We start from the raw sequence: 17,465 nt of genomic DNA on the forward strand, positions 1-17,465 counted from the left end.
ACAAGTGGGGCTAAGAACGTTTTAACCAAAAATAAAAATCATTGACCTCTAGCTTTCTGCCTTTCTGCCCTTTTTTTTTTTTCTTCAGCCTTGTCCTAACAGCCACCCATTGCGACAGCATCGACCCTCTCGGACATACAGCGACATATCCTTACATTCATCAGCAGAAAAAGTAGTAGCGATGGCTGATAAATCAAATGGAAAAGGTTCGCAGAATGACAAGAAGCGCCTGAGTAGTCCAGATGCTGAGACGCCTATGAAGCGCGTTAAAACAAAAGAGGGCGGCGATTCGAAACCGGCCGAATACAACAAATACCTTGCACATTGGAGTAATGGTAATGACGGCTGGGATAACAATTACAACGGAAACGGCTCCGGGTTTAGCGATAGACTGCCAAAGGGTTCTCCTCTGGCGCATTTCGAACAACGAAAGACAACAGCCAAACAAGCATCCGAAGCTGAGGATGGCGACAATAACCCTTTTACGGGAGAACCGCACTCACAACAGTATTTTAACATATTGAAGTCGAGGCGCAACCTCCCCGTTCATAAGCAAAGGTAAACTTGCTTCCAGTAGTTTGTTTTGATCCTTTACACCCTTACATCCTTTACCTTTTTGCGGTCCTATACTAATGCGCCTGCTGTAGACAAGAGTTTCTCGATCTATATCATAAATCGCAAATACTGGTGTTCGTCGGCGAGACCGGTTCTGGTAAAACGACGCAAATTCCTCAATATGTCGTTTATGACGAACTACCACATCTTAATCGAAAGCTGGTTGCCTGTACGCAACCCCGACGAGTCGCCGCCATGTCTGTTGCCCAACGTGTCGCCAACGAGCTTGACGTTACCCTAGGAGAGGAGGTCGGTTATAGTATCCGTTTCGAAGATAAGACGAGTTCCAAGACGATGCTTAAGTACATGACCGATGGTATGTTGTTGAGGGAGGCGATGCACGACCACGACATGTCACGATATAGCTGTATCATTTTGGACGAAGCGCACGAGCGTACCCTCGCTACCGACATACTTATGGCACTTTTAAAGCAGATCACCAGGCGCAGGTCCGACCTCAAGCTTATTGTCATGTCTGCCACGCTAGATGCGCAGAAGTTCCAACGGTATTTCTTCGATGCGCCCTTGCTCGCTGTCCCAGGTCGAACATTCCCTGTCGAGATTTTCTACACACCCGAGCCCGAGAAGGATTACGTAGAGGGTGCGATACGTACTGTGCTTCAAATCCATGCTGGTGAGGGCGAAGGGGACATTCTCCTATTTCTTACCGGCGAGGAAGAGATCGAGGATACATGTAGGAAGATCTCCCTCGAGGTCGACGAGCTTGTGAGGGAAACTGATTGCGGACCGATGACGGTCTATCCCCTTTATGGTACGCTCCCTCCACACCAGCAGCAGAAAATCTTCGACCCAGCACCCCCTCCGCTCAAAAAAGGTGGCAGGCCTGGTCGCAAGTGCATCGTATCAACAAATATTGCCGAGACAAGTTTGACAATCGACGGTATCGTCTATGTTGTCGACCCTGGTTTCAGTAAACAGAAGATCTATAACCCTCGATTACGAGTTGAGTCGCTTTTGGTGTCTCCCATCTCCAAGGCTTCTGCTCAGCAGCGAGCTGGTCGTGCTGGTCGAACAAAGCCTGGAAAGTGTTTCCGGCTCTATACGGAAAAGGCGTTTAAAGATGAGCTGATTGAGCAGACATATCCAGAAATTCTTCGATCTAACCTTGCGAACACCGTGCTCGAGCTCAAGAAGCTTGGTGTTGTAGATCTGGTGCATTTCGATCTCATGGACCCTCCTGCTCCCGAGACCATGATGCGAGCTCTCGAGGAACTTAACTATCTTAGGTGCCTCGACGACGAAGGGGAACTAACAGCTCTTGGCGGTTTAGCATCCGAGTTTCCCCTAGATCCCAGTTTAGCCGTCATGCTCATTTCGAGCCCTGAGTTCTACTGTTCGAATGAAATGCTCTCGATTACTGCACTGCTCTCGGTGCCTCAGATCTTCGTGCGCCCAGCTCAAAAGAGGCGAGAAGCTGATGAAATGAAGAATTTGTTCAAGCATCCCGACGGTGATCATTTAACTATGCTAAATGTATACCACGCTTTTAAGGGGGTCTTGAACCGCAGCGAAGATGCGAGGACATGGTGCCACAAGCACTATCTGTCGTTCCGTCACCTTTCTAGCGCGGATAACGTCCGTGCTCAACTCAAGCGTATTATGGAAACGCAAGGCCTGGACCTGGTCAGCACAGACTTCAACGATAAAAATTACTACATTAACATTCGTCGCGCGCTTGTCACCGGCTTCTTCATGCAAGTGGCCAAAAAGGAGAAGGATAGGGTATACCGCACCCTGAAAGACAACAGCCAACAAGTGATGCTGCACCCGAGCACCGTGCTCCAGACAGAATACGACTGGGTTCTCTACAACGAATTTGTCATGACATCTAAACATTATATCCGAACAGTCACCGGAATCAAGCCGGAGTGGCTCTTGGTAAGTCAATACTATATATATGTAAATGAAGTCCGGGTAATTAACTAAATGGTTGTAGGAACTTGCCCCCGTATATTATGATATCGAGTCTTGGGACGGGCAGAAAGAGGTCAAGTTGGCACTGAAGGCAGTAGCTGACAAGATGAGACGCCGAGCTGCTATGAAGGGCGGCCGCTGACCTGGGCTATAACCACCCTTAGGAAACGAGAATATTCTACGAGCTAGGATGATCAGAGTCCAATAGTCCTTTTGATGCAGGCTCGAGCCGACGCCTCGGGGGTAAGAAACCTAGGATTGACAGCCTAAAAGCTAATAAGCATATCTAAGAGGGGTCTTATTCAGAGACGGCAGTCTATAACAGAATCTTATGGACTACACGATATGCTAACCGCTGTCCCAGCAGCGTTCTTGAAGGTGTACGATTGTGTCATATATACTCAATTTTTTACTAAGCAGGGGTTGCAAGGCTGAGGCAAGTTATTTTAGATGACAAGGAGGCCGCGATAAATAAATATTAGAGCGGATGGCCCACGGTTTAGAAGCTTAACAGAAATGGCTTGGTCCTGATAGCATCGATCTGGTATCCGTCTACGTATTCAAGCTAGTCAATTGAATTTATGACGGGGTTGTGCAAAAGACTTTGATGTCTTATATAAATGGTGCTTCTCATGTAGTATAACTATCTCGCGGCAGAATTAATGAGACTGCCTACCTTGTGAAGCACAAATGAATGAGTTGGGTGGCGGTGAGACACGGGAGACTTGGACATGGCGTGGTTTCTGAGTGGACGGACGTCTCATATGTTCGGTCCCGGACATGTTCGCCTTGATACTAGGCCGGGGCCACGGCTGGAGTTAAGGTAGTTACGGGGGATTGCCGCGCTTATACTATGTATAGGTACCTAGGTATTTATATTTATATGTGTAGGTAACCTAGGTAGGTTAGTTAGGGTTATATATTGTACATAGTTACGGAGCTAATGCTGGATTAGGTACCCAGGTTACTGGATTAGAGAATGTTAAGACAAGCTGAAATACCGAGAACACGTAATCCTTCAGCTCGTGCTCCACTCACTCTACTCTACTACATATACAAAGGAGAAAGGCTATTGAAGATGTCCACCCCTGCATTAATATATAGGTAGGTATGTAAACAGACAGTTTCCATCCCTAACCTAAATTCTTCATCAATTACCTACATATGGTCATGGTCCCCGGGCTGTGGTAATAATATCCGGACGTCTTAACCTCCTCTCGGACCTACCTGACAACCGGACTTAAGCTACTACGTCCAGCAGTGCTCGACCTATGCTAGGATAATATATTAACGGCGGGGCGGCCAATGCACGGAGCGGTGCTTTGGTCGATTACCGCCATGTATCCGTGTCTGGGGTCCGCGTAGGGCTAAGAGGCCGACGAAGGATTCCGGTTTTTCTTATTTTGACATAGTAGCAGCCGCCCACTTCTAAACGGGGCATCCCGTAATCTGTAGCATTTGGACTAGACTGGACAATCGACAGGTAGGTATGTAGGTAGGTATGTACATACATATGCGTGACCGCCTGTTAATTAGATTTTGGCCCCCAAGTCTCGAGAGAGCCTTCCAGTCTGCTTCCAAGGGTGCCCGTACATATTATGTATATGTATAGCGGAGACGAGACAAATAAGATAGACAGCTCAGCCTTTCGACTTTGCGTGAAGGCCGAGTCGAAAAGAGCTTAGCCAAGTTTGAAAGATGTCTAGGCACGACGATCCATACTACAAGTGGCAAAGGCCGGGGTGGCATAGACGCGCTTTATTGTTATCCTATTTGCCTCTCCATGCATCCATCCATGCATCCATGCATATTCGCAGCTAAGAAGCAAAATACATACAACCAGGTTCGCCGCTATGGCTGGCTACCTATGTATGTATGTGTGGCAATGAGAAAACAGATGAGTCTCCAATGACAGCGGCACATGCGAGCCCCTTGATTTGCTAAGCCAGTCCATACTCGTCAGGCAAAGCGGCACAGAGAATATATGATGGAAGGGCTTGCATACGACGTGAGATCATGGCTGGTCCGGGATTCCAATCCTTCCGGCGCCCTGAGTGCCAGCATGTCAATCACCCAGCAAATTTTAATAAACCAGCCATACTGCCAATCTGTGGGTAGACGAGGCAGACAGAGATGTTTTGTCTAGCCGGGTTCTAATTTTCTCTCCTCCTTGCGTGTAGCGTCGTCGCGGAAAAATAAAATAAAATAGAAAACACGAACCCGATTTCTCTTTTTCTTTTTCTTATTAATTCGGAAATAATAATAGAGACGATACGAGTGCAACCAAACACGGCAGATTGCGCATAGTGAAGGCTGATATTACTAGTCGGTCTGTTGAAGAGAGAGAGAGAAAGAAAGAAAGGACAAGGGATAGAGATAGGAGAAGGACGTAAACACGGGATCTACATCGGATATCCATCCATCAACCACTCGGCCGAGGGCTTAGAGCCATACGCAACTATGTCGCTCGGTCCACTTACAACGAGCTTCACGCCACCGGCCGACTGCGTCGCATCGTCAGCGCTGTACTGGGTCAACACCGCTTCAACCTTCTACTGGCTGCACGGCCGACCGGGACAATCATCGTGCTTCCCTGACGACTACTCTCCCTATCAAAATCAGTATTACAGTCCCGGAGTATGCCCTTCTGGCTATACGCGCGCCTGCGAGTCTATATCGACCGCGGGGGGTACAATCGTCGCCACGCGGGCGACATGTTGTCCGTAAGTAACATCGCATACGCGTTTTTCCTTTGCTCTTGAATTTCCGTAGCCTTAGCGGTAGCCACCCATCTGTCCACCTGTAGTATTTGGTAGGATAGGATAGGATAGGATAGGATACCGGGCTTGATGTTAAGAGACGAGCGGACCCGAACGACGAGGGAAGCGATATATCGAATGTTATCGAATGTAGAAATCTAATGAGAGACGTACCTATCTAGGCAAGGGAACTACGAATGTGCTCCTACGTCGAGCAGCTATAGCTACCCGTGGGGACCAACGCTAGGTTGCATGTCCGTATACAGAGTAAACACGGAGACGAGCTTCACGACCATCGATGGCACGCTGAATGGGGATGAGGAAGCCGGATCGGTGACGAGTTTGTTCGCTCCCGGTACCATCATGGCGTACGGCGTTGTGATCCAGAACAGTCCCGCGACGACGACGGCAGAGGAGACGGCAACCGTAGTTTCCGGATCGTTGTCAGACAGTTCCGCCCCCGCATCGGAAACTTCGCCCTCGACATCAACGACAGCGGAAGCGCAACCTGATAGCGACGGGCGTACCAGGCTTAGTGCCGGTGCCGCCGCCGGTGTCGGCATTGGTGCTGCATTCGTGGTTCTGGCACTGGGCGCGGTGATATTGTGGATGTTTTGGTCGCGGCGGCGGAAGAGGAGGCAAGAGGCGGCAGAACTGCAAGAAGCCCAAGCAAACATGATGGGTCCTAGTAACTGGAGTTCGACGACGTGGGGCGCGCCGCCCTTTACCCAACCGCCAATGCATGTCAACTGGCCGCCGTCAGAGCTACCTAATGAGCACGGCGTCAAAGAGATGAGTGCCGAATCTCGAATACCTATCGAGGCGGACAGCAGAGCAGTGTATCAACGGTAGTTACCGTAGTTAAGGGAAAGCTAGGAACTAGGCGAGCGAATGTTTTGTTGTAATGGATACCTACGGGAGCTGTCTCGTCATATGATTACCTAGACACACAGACGGGCAGAGTTAGTATTCCGTGTCCAAGTTGTGGTGTCCAAGTTGTGGCGTTCTGATCTTCTGATCGGTGCTTTATGATAGGCGGGTAAAAAGGACTGGGGATGCAATATGAAAAGAGGCGTAAAAGTCTCTCGCCAAAAACTTTTGCGCATCCAAGACAACCTGTAGAGATGCGGTTTATCCTCTGCAGATATCCTTGCCCTATGTATGTACCAGCATAGGACTTCGGTAGTTGCCATTTTCAGCTACTAGAACAGACATACATATTTGGAATCGACGGTCGAATAGTCGCTTGCATTTTGTGATATATTATTTTGTGACCTATAAAGATAGGGGTACTTAACGTAGAGAAAGGGGGGTAGAAAATATCGCTCCCAGGCGGGACCGCCCCTTGCTGAGCAGCTGAGAAAATATTTTCTTCGATGATCCTAAAAGTTTTTCCAAGCTGTATTTTCCTTCTGAAAATATCTCGCTACCGGGGGTCTTGGATGGCGAGACGTAGCCCCTGAGACGTGACACAGCCTCGGTTGCTCAGAGAGGTGGTTAGAAGGGGTAGGGCGTGCAACTACCGTTTGCATGCATCCCATCATAAGACGCAAAGGAGATAAACCGACCACGCATGTAATGAGGTCTAGATTCCAACCGCATGAATACGAGAAGTCATACGCAGAAGTCATACGCAGTGGACAGATATCGGCCGCATCTCTCATCTCCAACGCCAGACATCGGTCTCCATGCATAGTAGCGGTCCACAATACTTCCTGAGAAGCCATCACGAGGCTTTAAAGCCCAAGCGATCGTGGTTCTGGAACAGTCTAGGCGGCTTCTCGACAAGCCAGTTCCTTGATTGGCCCAAAGCTTACCCACGAGTCTTCGGCCCTGGTGTTCATGTATCGATGTCTCTACCTTCTTCAGACTCGTCCCGAAGGGCGAAAGAGTCCAAGTTACCGAAATGCATATTTCTGTCAACCCGACCATCTAGCATGATCGTCAGTCCGAAGGAAGCCGCTCATAAAAACAATCAGGTCATGGAATTAGAGTATAAACTCATCCCTGGTGATCGCCAACTGGGCGGTGTGTCCGTTTGATGGTGGCCAGGCTGATAGCCCCCGGGTATGGATTATCTCGAAATCGTGGCGGGGAAGTAAGTTCCCGTAGGAATCGCCATCAAGCTCGGAATACCTCTTAGGTAACGTAACAACTCTTAGGGGACACACCTGAGGCCAATATTTAATCGACGTGGCTATGTCTTGCGAGAGCTAATGCGTTATGTTGGACGGCGGTGCCGGAGAGTAAAATCATATAAACTCCTCCAAAATATGATTAAAATAGATGTAATCATATCTTCGCATCGGCACTGTGAGATTACGGTTGCCACGAACTGGTCGTCACGAACTGGTCGCCACGACTTCATGATATCGACCCCTTTGTAATCCGCAAATCTTTTCTTGATGCTCAGGTAACGTCGTATTGTACTAGAAACCTTACAACTTCCATGCTTCTCCGATTTTGCCACCGCTGAAGATATACTTGGATAAGAAGCCATTTACATGCTCCTGACTCAGATCAATAACTACTAAGGCATATCATCTGAGATCTGACGTGCCTATTATCGGTTATGCGTGTTTGATCGATTCTAGAGAACGCCACGTAGAGTTCCTAAGGAAAGCAACTCCACCATCTTTCATCTTAGACTAAAATGAGATATGTATCGAGATTGTTGGCCGACTATTAGAAGTCAAGTGCCAACCTTCTCATTACTACGAAGTGCTACTAATGGTAGTAGGATCAGGCAGAACTCTGCTGATGATAGAATACGCGCCATCGTATGTAAAGTATTCAGGTGCCCCTATTTCTCTATCTTCATATTGGAGGTGCCATAATAAAGGAGGAGTAGCTGAACAGCAGTGCGCTCACGCTTTGCGTCAAGTGGCGACACGAGTTTCCGATTTTAATTAATCGCATCGGGGGAAGGTGTGATTATTGGTTCCGGTAACTTACCTGGAGATTCAGAAGTTATGGGTCGTGATACTGATCCGCAAATGAGGACTGAGCTAAGATGCTGTACAGGCAACTGAGTAGACGCGGTCGCTGTACAAGCTGTAGTAATACCTCCATGCAACATCACATCTGCAGGGACTTCTCGGCGCAAAATGCTGTAGGTAGCAGCCTAGACTCTGAAAGACTTGTGATAAGATTCTCATGCGGTTTTCCTTGATCCCGTCGTTTCACAGCATCTTGAGAACATAGGACACCGAAACCTTATAGTAGCTTTCGTGGCTTTCGTAGCTTTCCTCTATATCCTATGCGGATAACTGGCCGTTTACTAATATCGTCCCACCGTAGTATATTTCGAACTCTGATTCTCAGTGGTAAAATGGGAAAATCAGAGGTTAGGAGGGTCTAATATCTTGACCGAAAACTTTCATAAATAGCCAACGCTATCTTAACAGTAGCGTTTTAGGATTTACCTTCTTTGCAATTCGACGATACCAAACAGCAAATTTCTCTAGTGTCTTTTCAGACTCCCACATCTCCAAGATGGGGTATCAAGGTATTGGCATGTAAGCGAAGGTACTGATTGTATCGTTCTCCCGCCCAAGCCCAGAACATTAAAGGCGCGGCATCTAGCACAAACTCTGCATCTGGCAATATCACTGGCTGTGTCCTCCCCGGCAGACTCATTGCTGAACTGAAAGCTTGGTTTGAAAATCAATACTGGTCTCCTGAGTTGCAGTGTCATACGACGCGTGCCATCGAGTGTCACATTGCATGTCGCTAATGGGGCAGTGATAGAATATCAGCGAGTAAGGCTGGCTGGCTCTCGAGTAGCGAGTGTACCTAATCCCCAGGTAGGGATTGGAGATGCAACAGAACCAACGACCCGGGATGACTAGTTTAGATCAACGCCATCAAAAATAAAAAAGTAGACCACCATGTCCTAGTTGCCAATCACAGCTAAGCTTATCCCAATGTCGCTAATAGTCTCCAATTTGAGATAATGACATGTGTATGAAGGTGTCAACCCCAGGCCGTGGTCCTGTAAGTCCATCGTGGACATGGAGCCAACCCCGACACTAAGCTAGTAAGAATAGGTTAATAGTACCAACCAGCCTTCGTCCAAGTTTGACAGTGAAAGAAAACACAGCTCTGGAGTTGGAAATGATCTGAAGCCTACCCTGTTGTAAGCCAACAAATGCAGAGCATATGCGAGTACCAAATACAAGAAATTATGGTATCAGTAAACACCAATCCGCATCTAGGCCGGCTTTCCAAAAACCCGCACAAAGTTGCCTTGCCTTGCAAATACGTACCTAGCCAAGAATAGTCTCGAAGATGACTCGAGAGGCTGGTTTCGGGGGAGATACTAAGCAATAGTAGACCATTAAGCCGCATTATATCGTAGGCAACCACCTAATCAAATTGTTGGCCGTAAAGACAGCCATGTCGCGTCATGCACTTCTACGTCTGCCGTAGATCTCGAAATAACATAACTTGACATGTCATAGACCAAGTAACATCTGTTACTCAGACATGTTAGTCGTGGACTGACTAACCGGCATGTTGCTTGACGAAAGACACGCCATCCCGAACCCGCGACCATTGTCCACGTAGTGTACTCCGATGCAGAGGTTCCTTAATAATAGGGCAGAGTAGAGTGTATCGTCCATCGCGACACAAGACATGCATGATACATTTGAGAATTGTCTAAGCCGAGGACCTGATTGTACCCGAAGCCGAATCGGCTCAAGATACTTGTGAATTGAATGTGTTTCGGCATCGTTATACGTAGGAAACCGGGTGAAACCTTCCTGGGCTTATGACCCGAACATACGACGACAACTCTTCCCCTTCAACCAGGACACATACGGAATAGTGACCCAGATTAATCTCAAGATGCTTATGGTTAGCCTCTGAGATGAGCGCGCCAGCGAGTGTCGATAGACACCACAAGTGCCACAGGATCGAAGGGCAATCCCGTACACAAAGGCCGATATCCCGTATTCGTCGTAAAGCATCCGCCAAGGTAATGCTCGATATGGCGAATGATCGGCCATAGCTACGAGATTATACATACGTGCGTATGTCAATAGATTGTTTTTAGCCTAGGCTCGGCAACCCAAGTACAGACACATGAGCCCGCTACGTACGGTAAGCCGTGCATCTGTATCTGGGTGTGAGTGTGAGTGTGAGTGTGAGTGTGCAGGTCCACGGCGGCTAAGAGCGAGGTTTCTAGATGCGTGTTAATATCTGCAATAAGTAATCGCCATCGAAAAGAGACATACTATTCCGAGCATGAATGGCAGGTTAGCTTAGGAGACAGGCGAAACAAAACAAAAAACAAAAAAGGGCCTAGAGGTAGATCATGACACGGATAAATGAAAGGAAGGATTGCATGCATTCGTTTAGACATAACAATTAGGCATAACGCGCATATGATAGGCAGATGTATAGGCAGACGTGATGCGAGTGAGCGAGTATTTGTGGCGCGACAGATTATCTGGTTTCTAGCGTAAATTCCTGTAAGTTTCTGAACTTTTCAATTTCTTGATAGTTGATATTATGACGAGAGTTGGTTGGTGTGGGAAATTTCAATGTTTGACGTCAAGGGTCAAAATGTTTGGACCCTGTCCTAGTCTAGGTTTTTCCGGCCTCTCTCCCCGGAGACCGGAGATTTTTTTTGGGTTTAAGTTTTAAGACATTCTACATATGTACTTGAGTGGAGCGGAGGGCCTTCCTAGGGTCTTACCCGACCTAGCACAGCGGGAGTCAGTGCTGCCCCGGGGGCTTCCCTGTTGCTTCCTAAATGCCCCCCTTTTTTCTCCAGTGTTCCCACTATTAGGTGATCAGAACGCAAGGGCCCGTTAGTAAACGAGCTTGTTTAATTAATAAGTTGTAAACTTGCATACATGTAAGTTATGTGTAATGTATATGCATACCTACCTAGTACATAATGTAAGGTATGTAAATATATACATATATTAGGTACCTAACCAATATATGTGCGCTCTTCCATACATGTAGGTACCACACCCATTATGTAGGTATATATAAAATATATATATACACGTATGCAGGTTGGACGATGTAAGGAGATTTATTAATTAATTTATGCTGTTGTCCCCCGCGGAGGGTCCCCCGGCCAATAGTAAATCTCTGGGTTTTTCTTGGAATCTTCAGCCTCATCTGGGGTATAATTATTCTGCATTGGAGAATGGTTCCTTAACATATGTAGGGCCATCGTCAAAAGGGAGTAGAAACGCGGCAAGATGGCGACGGGGGTGGGTAGGTACATATATGTAGTTGGGGGTCTGATGTTAGCTTATACCACTCCTAGGAGCCCCTATTGGGAAGCTTCAAGCCTTTCCGCTTTGCTATTCGACCCTTTGGCCGCAGTGTAACTGTCGGCGCTGAGAGACAAGCCTCCTCTTCGGCACTCCCCCCGCGTTCCCACCACCCGTCTGGATGCCTTTCGATGCTGGCATGGTACAACAGGTAAAATGCAGGGAACAAAACTGAAGTTTTTTTTTTGGTTGCGTTGGAATACAACTACTATATCTGTGTCCAACTGAAAAGAGCCCCTTTTTATGAGAACTCATATATGCGAAGTTCTCAAGTCCCGGTTGGAACCTTACGACTTCTTTTACCCAAGTTCCGCCAATAGGGGATAGGTTGTGTTTAGTACAATGTCGCGTATCCTACCCTTCAACATACCAATAGCGAGACGAGCGCGGGTTTAGTAGTAACGGTCCGATGACTCTCTACTCGCGCTCTTTTCAAAGACCTAAGTCGCGGTTTCTTAAGGTTAGTCCAAAAAATACAATGTTCATCTATTATTACATACATATGATACGACCCCTCCCATATATGACATGTCAAAGTTGATATGCCTGCTGCTCCCGCACAGTTTTCTACGGTATTTGATAGGTGTGTGCTATAACTAAATGAAAGGCGTGTTTCCAGAATACTTTCGGGTCCACCTTGACCCTTGTCGCCGCAGGGACTTCATTGATGCATGGCAGGGGACCTCCCGTTGGAAAGATGGTTGTGGATATGGCAGACTGCCTAACCTAAGCTGTTGTGTTCCAAACGTGTTTGCCAGAAACATCGACACGGCCTAGACAAATCTTTAGAAAGCCAACTCTTGAAGAATCAAGGCTGAGAGACCATCTCATTGTACGTACCTAAGTAAGCTATGTATACATATAGTACCTACTGCAGGATAAGACCCCTGGAGATAAATAAGGATGTTTCCGCACACCTACCTTGGTTCACTCTATTTTTTTCGGAGCATCCTTGCAACAAGAGCCATTTCGAGGTTCTTGAGCACCTGTATTGGTCACTTTCTCACTGAATTGGACTTTGCAGTCCGTCAGTGAAACCTTATCGCTTGGCTGCCAGCGGGCAGTAACCTCCTTGCTGTTGTCATTCAGTAATAACTCATTACTCTACCTCGCGACTAAGTCGTTAAAGTCTTATCCTTTAAAGCCGACAGCTTCCCTTTTTTCAAGTGAAGGTATTATTCACAATGAGTGGAAGCGGCGGTTTCTATAAGTACCGATGCAAGTACTTTTACACTCATAACTGCCCTAATTGGGTATACGTTAACAATTCCCCCTGCGCAAACTGCTGCGTAAGTCACTCGCCCGGAAATAGTGGGATCGCATCTTACAACAAAAATCTGGCTAATACATCATGTAGGCGGAGGGACGAGATGTCGACGGTGAAGTCCTCGAGATGCCTTTGCCGAGACACTCGCACGATATTTGCGTTCCTCGGGTCGAGGATGGCGTCGTACGCTACACGTTGATGGAACTTGTTAATACAAACGAGTCTGGAAATCAATGGATTCTCAGATACAAGGTCAACCAGACTCAAGTTCCTACAATGATGACTACCAATGCCACCCCCGGTGCCCCGATCCCAGCAACGAGCTATTGAAAGGAGGAGATGTCTGTATAGCCGATGACGGCGAAGTCATGGCGTCGAATGTTGAGAATAGGTAATCAGATGGGACCTTCCAGCAGTTTCCAGGGATTAGGGAAGGGAGCGGATTAATGGCATTGGGGAATATCCAAGACAACCGGGATTGTGGGGCGCAGCCACCAGTTTGCCCAGGCTCTAATAATGAACTGACGATCGTATGGCGGAAGCGGCGGCGTTTGCTACAAAATTAACCTATGATTAGCTTCACTTGAATAGCTGATGGATTGCGATGATTTCAACAGATCATGGAAATAACTATTCCTAATCGAAGATTGCGCCGAGTTCGGTCCTTATATGTAGTAAAAAGAGCGCACATTGCCATAGGACGAAAGCGTAGTGTTACTCTTGAAGTTTAGCACTCATAAGCCATTGGGTGAGGGTAAACAATTAGTATGGTAACCTAGTAGTTTCAAGCACTTAGGCGAGGCTATCCCGCCTAATGTCTACAGAGCGTTAATAGCAGCTGTCATGTTAAGACAAGGAGTTTAATCGCGATTTTGTGAAAGGATCCCGCATAATAAAAACCTTTAACTTGGTACTAAATTTATACCGTAAAATTGGAATTACAATAATGCAGTTTAACGGATAAAAAGAAATGAGGGCGACGTATCAATAGGGCACGTAACTCTGCGACGCTAACTACCTACATGTACTCAAGTTTGAAGTAGAATAATGTTGCAATATAGATCCTGGGGTTTCTCAATCGGGCTTGCTGCATTAGCTATCGCGTCTGATATGAGCCTCGTGATGATAGATCGTTTTTTTCTGGTACTGTAACTTGTACGCGTCTTGTAAAGGAAACATCGGTAGCAAGTCTAATATTCGGGATGTGACAAAAGCTCACTGATTACCCTAGGTTAGGTATGATTACATATGATAGCCGGCACTCTTCATAACCTGCTTTCCAACGTAGAGACAGGTGAAGCCACAAAGGCGGTAATGGTCCGCGAGGCTTATATGCGTCGTATTAGTGGACGTACCGAGACGCGGAATTGTTATGTCCGATCTATGTTGCAAGAATACTACAACCAAGACGACTGAAGGCATGCGAACTATCTACAGTACCTTGTTCATTTGAATTTTATTGGCTAAGCTTTTTATACTACGATATAAGTGGGATGTGTACTGTAGCTAGTTTGCACCTGAGGACATACATACACGTATACAATAAAAATCCCCGTTCCAGGGTATCTATACCTAGGTACGTGAATAAGTACCTAGGGAAGCATGACGTGATAATAATAGTGGTTCGGTTAGGCCACTTGTTTCCATGATGCTTCAGTATTAGAGGCTGGGGGTTAGAGGTTAGAGGTTAGAGGTTAGAGGTATTAGGTAACTACCTAAGTTGATACATAAGTGAGCGTATGGTAAGTGTTCTATGTGCGAATATCCGCTTCAGAAAATTAGGTAGTCAAACCATCCTATCAGTTAACAGTTAATAAGGACATAACCTACATACGGTAAATACCATACCTAGTCTAAGTGGGTCCAATCTAGCCGAACCAGTCGGCCTTATTGCACGGTTAAGGTGGCTGGGAACTCGGGAACACTAACGGATGCGCCTATCCGCGACCGTGACACGAACAGGGATATTGAAGGTGGGGGCCCGTTCGGTATGGAGCATTCAGGCCCTGTTCGGCCACGTGCTTAAGCTTTTCCAAGTGCTTGTCCGGTCCGCTTTGCTCCACCTTCAATATTCTCCACACATATCAACCTCTAATTCCAAAAGCCTTATTACGTAGTTTGTTCACTTACAAGTTTTCAGCCTCAGGGTTTATTGCTTAGGAGTTGTACAAGCGTACCTATTTAGCAGTGAAGACCGAAACAAGCAATGAATGTCAGCACATACCTATTAACGTCACATTAAATTTCTGACAGCTGCAAATCTCGTACGACATCTTTCCGATTTCATCAATGTCTCATATGCCGTACTACTATATTCTCCAACCTTGGACACATCAGATTCCTGCCTGCATGTCTATGGCCTCCATTTTCCATCGTACATACATATCCTATGCCAGGATTCCCATTCACCCCGCGGGCGCCCCCCTGCTATGCGCGTCAACTTTTTGGTGTTGATGATCACGCTAATCCTATGTCATCATTCTTAAGCTCAACCACCATCCAGATGCGATAAGTATTGAGCCGGCCCGAGAAATTCAGAGTCGGGTCTCTGAGTATTCTTATGTTCATTTGCGGAATACAGTCATGTTTGTTCGGAAGTAAACAGCCATCTCAACGTTATGTTACTGTAGTTTTCTATCCCAGCCGACAGGGTAGTGGGCACTAAACCATCTAAGAAAATCCACATGTATTTACCAAGACAAGCATATCATTCTCTTTATATAACAGCTACCATTCCTAATAACATTATCGTGACGTAGGCTTAATATGAGGCGGAGATAGTACGTTACGGCTTACACGTAAACAGATGTCAATTTAATCGTAAAGCATAGTCATATTCCTTATCAACTTCCTAGCACACTCTCCTGGCCTAAGAATTCTGAGATTCTACGTAATGGTGATATAGACTTGAGAAAGTACATGTGTTATAACATGTGTTGTGTAGAAGGTTGAGAATAGGCTAGGTCATTCGCAGAGCCAGCCATTTGCGGACGTAAACAAACATCGACTTGTAAGCACTCCAGCCAAGCTATTAGATAACCTATTAGGCTACTTTCCTTGATTATAAACTTTACTATAGTTCGCGGTCCCATATGCTGACCTTTGGCTCGATAAAGTGCATACTATAGGTAAGGTCTATCAACTGATATTCATAAGATACAATGTCCATCACGAACTGCAATATGCAGGCGTTCTTGATTATCTCATGATTTATCATATCATACTAGGACCAACACTTCGTATTTGACTCCAACAAGAACAAAGGCCCACCAAGTAAGCGGTTTCACGCGTCCACCTCGAGACTACCAAGGTAACTAATAGAATAAAGTAGTGGTATATACGTATCTTAACGGTCTTGTTCTGTCTTAGTTCATTATTCCTCAAAATAACGTAATCGCTTTCCTGTTCTTGCTCGTGTTTTTGATAGCGCAAACCCAGTTTGGTCCAGGTACCTTCAAGAGGGTGGCGTTAATTTTTCTCTATGCCCGGATAGGGGAATTCGTAGGTTTGGATGAACAACGACCTTCCTTCTAGGGGACTGGCTATTGGCTGTAATAAAGACCATTTGGTCGTGCTGATTCGCTGTATTGGATCTTAGTAAGGGTTATGGCATTAACAAGGGATGCTTTTGCAGCTGGACAGACATGTTCTGCATTTGACCTATCACTGATCATTAATCGGCAATTCTCGATCGTCGATCATTTCCTGCTCGAATATTTCTTTGGCAACGGGAAGCATACAACCATTGGATCTTACAACTCCCGGGTTTCGGGATCTGGAGGGCTAGAACATTTCGTATGATCGAGGTGACATACATGAAGGCAGGTCTTCCCTATAAGTGTTGTACAAACTCATCCTAAGGTACAGATATATCTGGTCATTGGATCGACCTTGGCAGCGGCAGGGTTCATGCGGTTACATTCCCCTAAGTCTTTCAGCCAACACCAGGTTATCCGACTTTGTCCAACATCAAGGGAGAATTGAAGTGTCCAACCATCAGCCCTATCATAAGATGACGGGATACGCTATGTAGCATCCCGCCCCGGACAACTAGACACCGCCGAAAAACTGATTCATATTGAGAAGTAGCTGAGTACGGCTAAGAGCAGCCTTTGGTAGGCCCATGCATGGATGGTCGTGTTGAGGGGTTACAGCGCAATATGAAATCAAACCGCGTCAGCCTAGCTAGTCTCCTGCTGCTTGTTAGGTATTACCTGATCTAGAACTGGCAAGAATCTAACAGAAGAGCCAACGAGATGTGGAACACTCTTATCAAGAAGACCTGCCTAATTTCCGTTGAATTCCCAATGTGTACCTAGCCCCCTTAACGGTATGCATGTCCTGTTCAAACTTCTTCCAATGGGCTCTAATCTATACAGATGAGAGTAGTTGCTCGGACATACAACTTGACAATATTAGAAATGTGTTAGGCCACGATGACCTCTGTCCTAGCCCCGTTACAAAATTCCGTAATTTAGTGGGGGGGGGGGGGGGGCGGGGGGGGGGGGGGCGGGGGGGGGGGGGGGGGGGGGGGGGGGGGCGGGGGAGGGGGGGGGGGGGGGGGAGGCGCAAAGGGGAGGAGGACATGAA

General features: G+C 46.8%; 3 protein-coding genes across 3 annotated transcripts; all 3 read left to right on the plus strand.

Annotated features, from left to right (window-relative positions):
• The first annotated feature begins 70 nt into the window (after nt 1–70).
• Nucleotides 71–3,396, plus strand: F4813DRAFT_354214 (P-loop containing nucleoside triphosphate hydrolase protein). The gene is made up of 3 exons (XM_049242729.1): nt 71–558; nt 648–2,514; nt 2,573–3,396. Exons 1-3 carry the CDS (start codon nt 182–184, stop codon nt 2,690–2,692), a joined length of 2,364 nt encoding a protein of 787 aa, XP_049101180.1. The 5' UTR covers nt 71–181; the 3' UTR covers nt 2,693–3,396.
• Nucleotides 3,397–4,771: 1,375 nt separating this feature from the next.
• Nucleotides 4,772–6,206, plus strand: F4813DRAFT_25129 (uncharacterized protein). The gene is made up of 2 exons (XM_049240148.1): nt 4,772–5,273; nt 5,492–6,206. The coding sequence occupies exons 1-2, from the start codon at nt 5,011–5,013 to the stop codon at nt 6,159–6,161; spliced, it is 933 nt and encodes a 310-aa protein (XP_049101181.1). The 5' UTR covers nt 4,772–5,010; the 3' UTR covers nt 6,162–6,206.
• A 6,327-nt stretch (nt 6,207–12,533) lies between these two features.
• On the plus strand, nt 12,534–13,312 carry F4813DRAFT_395154 (uncharacterized protein). The gene is made up of 2 exons (XM_049247663.1): nt 12,534–12,897; nt 12,966–13,312. Exons 1-2 carry the CDS (start codon nt 12,793–12,795, stop codon nt 13,203–13,205), a joined length of 345 nt encoding a protein of 114 aa, XP_049101182.1. The 5' UTR covers nt 12,534–12,792; the 3' UTR covers nt 13,206–13,312.
• The last annotated feature ends 4,153 nt before the right edge of the window (nt 13,313–17,465 follow it).

The sequence above is a fragment of the Daldinia decipiens genome, assembly GCF_022478715.1.
Source record: "Daldinia decipiens strain CBS 113046 unplaced genomic scaffold F4813scaffold_10, whole genome shotgun sequence".
NCBI lineage: Eukaryota > Fungi > Ascomycota > Sordariomycetes > Xylariales > Hypoxylaceae > Daldinia > Daldinia decipiens.